The 9,978-nt window shown below is 52.0% G+C and overlaps 1 protein-coding gene across 2 annotated transcripts in view; it reads right to left on the reverse strand.

Annotated features, from left to right (window-relative positions):
* The window catches only part of LOC144717504 (ras-related protein Rab-28-like), a 31,708-nt gene extending 23,349 nt beyond the window's left edge, over positions 1-8,359 (reverse strand). Inside the window, exons 1-3 of one of the 2 annotated variants that reach the window (XM_078592889.1) lie at positions 7,911-8,345; positions 4,416-4,512; positions 717-805 (exon numbers count right to left, since the gene is read on the reverse strand). In XM_078592889.1, coding sequence (XP_078449015.1) covers positions 717-805; positions 4,416-4,512; positions 7,911-7,988 — 264 coding nt within the window. In that variant the 5' untranslated portion in view covers positions 7,989-8,345. Of the gene's footprint in view, positions 1-716; positions 806-4,415; positions 4,513-7,910 lie in introns of both variants that reach the window. The other variant, XM_078592888.1, reaches the window with a different exon arrangement.
* Positions 8,360-9,978: the final 1,619 nt, after the last annotated feature.

The following is a 9,978-nucleotide window of genomic DNA, read 5'->3' on the forward strand; positions in this document are numbered from 1 at the left end:
TCTCAATCGCACACTCACACGCACTCACAAAGCTCCTCACACACAGAAACAAACACACACCCAATCAAACGCAAACCTACACACGCTCACACACACGCGCTCTCTCGCTCACATGCTCAAACAAAGACACACTCTCTCGCACGCGCATACACTCTGGCACACGCACGCCCCCACCCCCCTCCCTGTGCTCTGCCCCCCTCTCTGCCACGACACCGCTGCCAGCGGAGGTGTCGGGACGTTGACGCGTGGCGCGTCCCGTAGTCACACGCGCGATGACAACTACCAGCAGAGGACTATCACTCACCCCAGCGGCGGGGTCTCTTTGTCTTTGCACATCTAGGTGTTTGTGCGTACATTTGTGTGTGTAGCTGTGTTTGCACGTGTATATGTGCGTATGTGTACCCACGCATGTGTACATGTGTACAACATGGGTGTGGTAGTGGTGAGCATGCTGTGCAATGAACCCGGCCACCCGAGTTCGATTCCTGCTCACGACCAATAATAGTGGAAAACATTTGAATTGGTCCTGCGCCTCCCCTAGGTGGACTCAGTCTTAAATGAGTTCCTGGTGAAGTGTGTACACATCAGCACTGGGGAGACAAAGGCGGCCGGGCATGGTACAGCGTGGTGCTGGCCTTCATAGGTGCTCGCTAACAGCCCTCGCTCCAACAGTGCGTTCAGGCTACACGGGGGATATTTGTCTCTGCTGTACGTACGTGCGCTCCGTAGATGTACTTGTCGAGCATCTTGCCCCCCAGAGTCTGCCCCCCGATGTCCCACACCTGCAGCGTGACGCTCACGTTCCCTAGGGGAGCCCAGGGTGGTGCGGGGTTGGGGGGGGGCAAGAAAGGGGTGGGAGTCGAAGGGAAGACAAGTGTGAGCAAGGAGCAGTGCTTCCACGCATCACAGTGAAATCCTCCTTTCCACTACTCAAGTTAAGCGCAACTTCTATTCAATCCACAACATCTTTGATGTCCGTCACTTTTGACGAGTTATGGGAGTCGCGTTGGGAATGTGGGAATATTTTCCGCATTCGGCTGCAGAAAAACCGAACTTGAAAATAAAAAGCAACACAGCAAAGTGCTCGAAGAAGTGGGTTTTCAATGGGTCTGTGTCGCTCGCTATGACGTACGGATCGGACACCTGGACAGCGACAAAGAGACGATGGAACAAAAAGTGTGCAGTGGATAGACCATGGCTGATGATGACAATTCGTGGAAGTGGTCATCGCAGGAGCTAAATTGTCCGTGGTTTAGTGTGGATAATGAGATGAATTGTGCCGCAAGGAGAATCACCCCATGATCTGTGTTGTCTGCCACTGGGAGCAGTTACTGTTATCCGCACGTGTTCATGGCTAGGATGAAGTCGCCTCGCAGGACTGCGGCAAATGAATTTGATTATCCGAGTTTACCAGGGATGTACATTGGATTAAACATTTTCAGATGCGCGATTTCTCAGGACATTTTCTAATATTTTTCAGATCTTAAAGTCATTAGCATCACGAAGCAGTGGAATGCGTCTCCGACCCAACGAGCGTGACGGCACCGGGTGCCACGCAATGCCGCTCCCCACTGAGCCTCGCACTTTCCCATCGAACTCAAACAAATCAACTTTCTCAAATTATATTGCAGAGTACTCAATTGTGATTACACACTCAGTAGCAATCATTGCCCCCTGCTGGCAGACTAATGTCCGCTCGCAGGCTGGTGACCGACTCACATGACGCCATACAGGGACAGCTGCCACTGGGGGTGCCCTATCTGATTTAGGAGACGAGATGCGACGACGTGAGTCGCTTCTCGTGCTTGAAGCGCCCCGAGACGCCCCGGCGTGGAGGAGGAGGGCGACTATCAGAAACAACGCCATCTCGCTAACGAAATTATCACGGAAATTCTCAGATAAAGGGATTTGCCGTTTTAGCGCCGCAAACTTGCCGGCGGATATGAGGAGCGCCGTCGCACTGGGACCTGTCGCCGTGGAATGCGTCTGAAGCGGCACGGCAAGGCGCTGAGTTTACATTCCTGCCTGGCCGCTTCGCTGAGCATCTCCATCTGAGTGGAACCCGCTACAGATGAGCACGCGATTAAATTCATGGGAAATACATTCGGAGGTGTTCCTTTAGCAAACATGTTTACAGCACTGCCTCCTTCTCTACCTCCTCCCCTTCATCATCAACCTCCTCATCTTCCTCCTTTCTGAGTCTCCCTCATCGTCTACCTCATTCTCCCTCTCCTCGACCTCCGCCTTCTTCTTCTCCTCTGCCACCACCACCTTCTCCTCCATTGAGTTCTGACAAAAAGGCTTCTCTCAAATCTGCACTGTTGATTGAAGGTTACCATGTGTCTGTATATGTGTGGGGAGCGGTGGTGCGGTGGTTAGCACACTGCAATGGCAAATATCTGAACCAGTCCTGGGCCTTCCCCTAGGTAGACTCAGTCTAAAATAAGTGCCTGTTGTGGTATGCAAGCATCGGCATTGGGGAGACAAAGGCGACCGGGCGTGGCGCTGCCCAGGACACCCCTTTGTGCTCGCTAACAGCACTCACAGCCTGTTAAGGCGATCGGGGGAATCTGCGTCGCCTAGTTACAGGTGAGTTGCTTGCTGCCGAGGCCGGTGGGAAGGGCGAGGGACACTGCTGTCGAGGAACTTCCTCTGCTTCATGAATGTCGTGGATTCCTCTCCCACCTCAATCACAACTTGATGCTAGGCTGTCGATTATTTATAATTACTTCACTTGCAATTGCTTTTAACATCATATATCCTTGTTTGTGTATATGTTAGTACAAGTCACCCATATCTGTTTAATGTTTCTATGTTTTGTGATTTGCGCAGTGATGAACCTGGACCTGATCTTCCCGAGTCGATTTGCACTGCAGGAAATATCATATTTACTGTTGATTGAACTTTGATTCATGTTTTGCAAAAAATTGTATTCCTCGTTTGACAGTGTTTTTGTTCCTATTGCTGTACTGCATTGCTGTACACTTTGTTTTTTTATTCTGTCGTGTTGGTGACCCAGGTCACTCTTGCAAACGAGACTCTACGCCGGTCCCTTGAGTTCTCACCCTGGTCACACAAAATCAACTTGAAACTTCCTACAACAACCTCCACACGCCTCACCAACACTGACTCGGTGGCCGTAAGATACAATGCGCTGTCTGATTCACGGCGGATATTAAACATCCCGTGCCGATAATTGGTTCTTTACCCTTCTATCTGGCAACAAAACTGACACCTTTTTACAAGGAGTCATGTTTGCAAAGACCGCAATACCTGCAGTCATAATACAAACAAAAGAACATAACTCTGATAATGTGCACTGTCCTTGAAGTTGATTGGTCCACACCCGAGACAGCTTTCCTTAGAGCCTAGTCTCATATGGGTTGGACCAGATGACGCCAAAAGGCTCAAGAGCAGGCCATTGTGTGGCTGGCTTCGCGGTCCAAATGTGAAAATGACCTGCAAATTACTGAATGGGAATTACACAGAGCAGCATCTACCCCAACTGTGAATCGACTGGGAGATTAGGTCTGCAAAACACAAAGTCAAAGGTCCCCTGTATAGCCTTAACAAGACTGTTGGGGCAAGTGCTGTTGGCGAGCGCCTTTTAGAGGCTGACACGGCACACACATACACTCACTCGCACTTGCAGAAGAGGAGGAGAACATGCAAACTCCCCAAAGGGAGGGGCGTCCGAGTCGGGAGTCGAACCCTGGTTCTTCGTGCTGGGAGGCGGCCCGCGTGTCACCGCTGCGCCGCCCCCCGCGGCCCTGCAGGGTATTCTCCGACTGCCTTGTGCCCTTCAGGCAGCGTGAGCGAGCGGGTGCGTGTGCGAGTATCAGTTTCACGATTGCAATCGTAATCCACTTGCGATCGTAAGCATTGTTACAGACGGCACTCGACGCACGGAATGCCCTGGCAAATATCGCGTTTTGTGCGTCTCTCTCTCCCTCTCTCGCGGCCGCATTGTGAAGCACCTGTCCACTTCAGGCACTAAAGAAATATTTTCTTACAATATTAAACAAACCAAAACAAACCTCCCCCCCCACCACCACCACCAAGCTCAAGCCCTACTCCTACCACCTCAACTCCCACCTCCTTCACTCAGCCCGCGCCAAGTGTTTGGCTCTGTATCTTTCACGCTCACCCATTGTTGCGCGCGGTAAAACAGAACAGTGCTGCCATTGTATGCTGTTACGTTCCAATTACAGAACCTCCTCCCCCACCCCAGCCCTCCTCCCCACCGAGACCACCGAGACCACCGGCCACGCACGGCACGGCACTGGCCGCACCTGGCAGGCCGCCGCGGTGTGTGCGCCGTGTCCACGACGCCCGCGAGTTTAGACGGAGACGCCCAGCAAGAGGGTCGGGGTGGCGTTGGCGGCGTGTGGTGCAGGGCAGGGTCCTGGCCTCACCAGGCAGGGTGATGCGCTTCAGGAAGAAGTCGAGCCCCACCGTCTGCTTGTACTGCTTGCCAAACGCCTCCTGGGCGAAGCGCGTCGCCAGAGACGTCTGCGAGTGCACGGTGGGGGGGAGCGGTGGCGCAGTGGTTAGCGCACCGCACTGGGAACCCGGCGACCCGGTTAGCGCACCGCACTGGGAACCCGGCGACCCGAAGTTCAATTTCGCCTCACGGTCAACATGAGTGATGCTCCAGGGCCTCCCCTTAGTCGACTCAGCCTTAAATCAGTAGCTGGCACAGTGTATAAACATCAGCATTGGGGAGACAAAAGCGGCTGGGCGTGTGGTTGCCAACCCCCCCCGCCCCCCGTGTGCCGTGGTGACCCGAATAGGTAGTCGCTAACAGCACTTACTAAAAATAAAAATACCACAACACATTCAAATCTGATGCCGTTTCACTACACCTCATCCCTCCACCTCCCAGCGTGCCAATTGAACCAATGCGGGAAAATTCGTAAATCCTTCGCCACCGCCTCTGTCCACCCAGTGGCACAAAGTCCGAGTACCACTGCGGTTCGTCTCTGCTCGGCAGGGCGCGTGGGGTGGGGCAAAGTGTGGGTACTCCCACCTTTCCCGAGACGTGTTGGCCAGCTTAGAAGCCAAGGACTAATAACCTCTTCTAAAGGGCGCTCTCTAGAGCTCCCACTAGTGGAGGCGCTACTGCCAGCAGTGACAAGAGCAGGCAATTTCAGGGTTGCACCTTTACCTGTGTTTAATTCATGCGCAAAATTTACTCTGTCCGAGTTTTATTAAACACGTTTCCGTCTGCACCTGCCAGGGACACTGCAGCTCAATCCCAGAGCTCATCTTCAGTCAAATTCCACCCTTAATTCCAGTAACCGTCGTGCGCTTAAGTGAATTGCTCCCGATTTCATTTGATCGTACGCAAAGTGGATCAAGATCAATAACTGCGTCTCTTCACATGTGGTTTGGCACAGCTGGGCAGCAGGGTTCCCTACCGCCACCGCCGCCACTCATCGCCAGTGCCAATTAAGCCACAACCGAGAAACTACAAAGTCCCTCCTCGTTAGAGCTACTCACCCAGAACTCAATTAGGCTTTGCTGACGGGCGAACGGTGGCGGTGGAGGGGGTGCTCGTGGGTGGGGTGGCTGATGGGAGCTTTGGCTGTCTAATCAGCTGCACACTATCTGCTTCAGATAGTCAGCTTCATAACATCAACTTCACAGTGACATATTCACACTCAACTTCATGCCATCAACTTCAGAACATCAAATGAATACCATCAACATCACACACATTAACTTCACCAACTTCACACCATCAACTCCACAGCTTTACTCGTGGTGTGGTATGAATCTGGCCACACACCCAAGGTCTTGTGTAACTCCGCAACGCTGCTTTCAATATTATTGGACCCCAAAAGCCTTGGACAGTTGTATAAAACAGCTTAAGTGAAAGATTGCCTTACTTTAGGGTATAGTGACTGAGATGGGACGCAAGGGGAAATTCACTTAAATTTTTTCACTCAACTTTTCATGTGGGACTTTTATTCTGACACAATATCTGCAGTGCTGAGGCAACAATCCCCAATGTCTCTATTCCAACTCCTTTGTGCCTCGGATTTCTATTATAAAGCGGCTCCTGTTTATATAACAGTGCCTGAAACTTTTATCTGAGCCCAGAAGGCAACATTAGTGCTTTAGACTGTGAACAAATTATTATTGTATACATTTGACATTCGCAGTATTCTCATAGCACAATGCTATCACAAAGGCGCTGTGTTGCACAGGCACAGTCTGCAGTAGTTTCACAGTAGGGGGCGATGTTGCTGAGCCCAATTCAGTTATTTGCGATGTCATTTTTCTAATTTGGCAAATTTGGACCGTGGCGCGGACACGTAACGGTCTCCTCTCTTCAAATGACTTCACTGGATGTTTAACGTCCGCTGGGAAGCAGACGGTGAATATTATGTCATTGTTAATACACCGCCACAGTGATAACCAGGGCTGCCTGTCGGATTCGAACTGCGAACCTCTGCAACAAGCAGTGAACGCACTACCACTGGTCGTGTCGCCATCAAGCACATTTATGCATATCATGTTCTGCTATGTTAAAGACAAACCACAGGAGTGCGATTGTGGCCATGCAAGCCAGACTATGGACCACATAGTAAACCACTTTCGTCTGCGCTCCTTCAACGGAGGAGGAACAGCAAAACGACACGAACTCTCTCTCTGCTGAATCCCTCTCGTCGTGGCACGCACACCTCCACATTGGCATCGAGCTCCTGGACACACAGCCATCATGAACAAGAATAGACGAGTGTCTGCTATGATAAATTAAACACGTTGCTGCGATACTGCGCTGGCAGTGCTGCATGCGCACAAGGCCAGTCATTAAAAAAACAACTCAACACACGCGGGCAACAACCTTTCTTCGTTGCACGTGTCTGCACTCTGAAGGGCCGTGAGGTTCAACCAACACACAGACAGCACACTGCTTCTGTGCAAAATATTCCTTACATATTTATGTGTTGTTTGGGACTTCTGGTTTTGCGGCCTGCACAATTACTCTGTTATAATAGGGTTTCTCGTCATTTTAATTTTGACCATGAAGGGCAATTGCCCGAAACGTCGCGTCCTGTGAATTTACTGTTCGGGCCACGATGTTATTGACAAATGTGAATTTCTGCTCCGATATGAGCCCTTGATTATACTGTACTCTCATCCCGTATCCTACTGTAGTGAGCTACACCCACGAGACTTACATAACGGATACTTAAACACATGTATTGGTGATACCGCGTTGGCAGCGGTGCACGAGCAAACACTAAGTATTGTTTGTTGACACATTGGTTGCTTAGGTGCATCCAGCATGGGGGCGGCAGTTGTTTAGCCATACTTCACCACGGTGTTAGATTCACGATGGTGGTCCTTGCGAGGAGATGGAACGAAGAACTCAGATCGTGCGCAGCTGCTGGTTGGATTGTTAAGTCGCAGGATCGTGAGAGGCAGCGTCTGTGGGAGGCCTTCATCCAGCAGTGCATTGGCCATGGCTGATGATAGTTTGGTGTTAAGTTCAATAAGAGTGATGATGATGATGAGCGTTAAAGTCCGCCTGTGAAGGGCTGCGAACGCACAGACTCAACCATACGTAGCAAAGTGTCGCGATTTTGTAATTGACTCTGTGAAGCGAATACAATCGTCGTATTCACCTCAAGCTCATCTATTACCACGATATCTGCAGTATATTAATTCGTCACAAAGCTAACATTAATGATACAACAAACAAACACATTTGACCACGCGTAGGCCGTAGCGCACTTGGGAGCGCTCGGCTAGATTATTCGCCGGGCGACTCGCACCCTCCCCGGGAAGCCTTCTATCCTAGGAGAGCCTATCCCGTAAGAGCCCGGGGAAGGCGTTCCCTCGGTCAGGATCGAGTGGCGAGTGAGAGCCGTGGGGGGGGGGGGGGGGTCATACTTCACCTTTCCAGAGGCGCCGTCTCCCAAGATGACGATCTTGAGCTGCTTGTCCTGCTGCGCCTCCTCCTCCGAGTCGGACATGGCTCGGGTCGAGTCGCGAGAGTCGGGCCCTTAGCAACCGCGGCGCTGGGGCGACTCCGACCGCGAGCGGCCTCACGGACACGACGGGGACGCTTTACAGTGCGCGGAACTCGTGAATCTCTCTCTCTCGAGTCTCTGTGTCTCTGTGTCTGTGTGGTCGTCGTCGTCGTTGTTGCTGGTTGTGTGTTTCTGTTGAGGGCGCGGGCCGCTCGGCGCGTGGCGCGGCTGTTGCCGGGGCGTGCGGCGCGACGGGAGCCGCTGCCTCTGCCCGGGTCGCCATGGCAACAGATTTCGAGGGCGCTCGGCTTTGATGGCGGTCGCCAGGCGACGGCGGCGCTCAGGAAGCCCGCGGGCCTCCCCTCCGGAGCTCCTCTCTCGACTCGGGGTACCTTGGCCTACTCTTCACCGCTGGCCTCGGCGTGTTGTGACCGGCGGGGAGTGCCCACACTTCCCCCCACCACAACGCGACCCGCCCCCACCGGCCGGCTCCCGGCTGTAGTCGTGAGCCAGTGTCGGGACGAGCTCCTCTTATCCGCGGTGACGTGCGGCTCGCGGACTCCGTCACCCGCGGGGTCAACTCGCAGGTGACCCGCGGATTGCCGATCGAACTTGACGCGCGATGATCGGGTGCCGTCCCACGAGGACTCGTGGGGAGTGCGCCGAGAGTCGCGGGTGATTTCTTGAGAACTGCTTTGTTTTGTTTAGTTTGTTGTCCTTCCCCGCACGTCCGATCAGCGCAGTTGGCTACGTACGGTGCGAAGGAAGTTCAACACACATATGCGACATAATAGGAAGGAGAGGGTCGCACATGAGACGCGTTCTTATGTATGCTGCTGCTGGGAGGACAGAGGCGGTAGTCGGGGGGGGGGGTAAGATAACAATCATGTGCGTTGGGCTGCTAAGTTGTCAATGTTTTTACGAAGTAACAATAAAGAATGTTAGCTGTGGCCGTGGTTTATTTGTCCTGTTGAACTTCTTTCGCGCCGTACGTAGCCAACCGTGCTAATCGGAGGCGTGTTTCGGGTGGATGTTTGTGTTCCAGTTGGTGTATTTTGTATTGCAGATTCTGTGTGTTGTGCTAAAGTTGTTGTGTTAAAGTTGCTGTGGTTGTGTTGAAATTGCTGTGTTTATGTAAAGTGCGGTGTTAACACCCAAGTGATGTGTTAACGCCGTCCTATAACTATGGTTACTTTTCAAAACACAACAAATTATCTTAACTGATATCAACATAATATTTTATTTATGTATCATGCGATTTCAGTCTTTAACATACTTTCCCCATGAAAACGTTACGCAATTATATATCTGTACACTGCATTGCATCCTCTATAAAGATGGAATGTAGGTCTGTGTGAGTCCATGGGTCTCTATGATTCTATGGAACTCCACGTGAGTCTAAGAGCAGTTAGTGATATGAATAGTGATGCTGTCAACTCGTAACGTGCCGTCACGGGAGGAGGAGGAACCACAGACGAGCGGGAAGGCGGCAGCATCCACGCTCTGCGATCCTCCCTTTATAAGGATGGTGGGAGACGGTGCAGGGCAGCTCGTGAAGGCCGCTGTGTGTCTCCCGTGCAGCATTTGCCGGATCTGACCGAGGTGAAAGACGATGGTGGCGTGGATGTATGGTGCTCGTGGTATAAGATGCTTTGGCTACGATTTTCGGGATGTTTTTGGACAAAGCCACTTACATTGTGTGTGCGTTCATTTGTTTAGACCGGAGAACCTGGAATAAACCCGTGCAGAACAGGGGCAGAACACAGATACTTCACACAGACACATTGACATAGTCCCTCTTGGTTACACAGCGAGGCGCCGCGGGGTAATTACCTTGCACGCTCGTAACGACGTCGTTAACTGGTTTTGCTGGAAGATAAATAATCTCACCGAGTTGTTTATTTTCCTAGATAATAGCTGCTTTGTGTGGACACGTGCCTGCGTGCGTGCTGCGGACGTGTGTGCGTGCTCCCTGCCTGCGAGCCCGCCTGCG

The sequence above is a fragment of the Lampetra planeri genome, chromosome 4 (genome assembly GCF_965212315.1).
Source record: "Lampetra planeri chromosome 4, kcLamPlan1.2.h2, whole genome shotgun sequence".
NCBI lineage: Eukaryota > Metazoa > Chordata > Hyperoartia > Petromyzontiformes > Petromyzontidae > Lampetra > Lampetra planeri.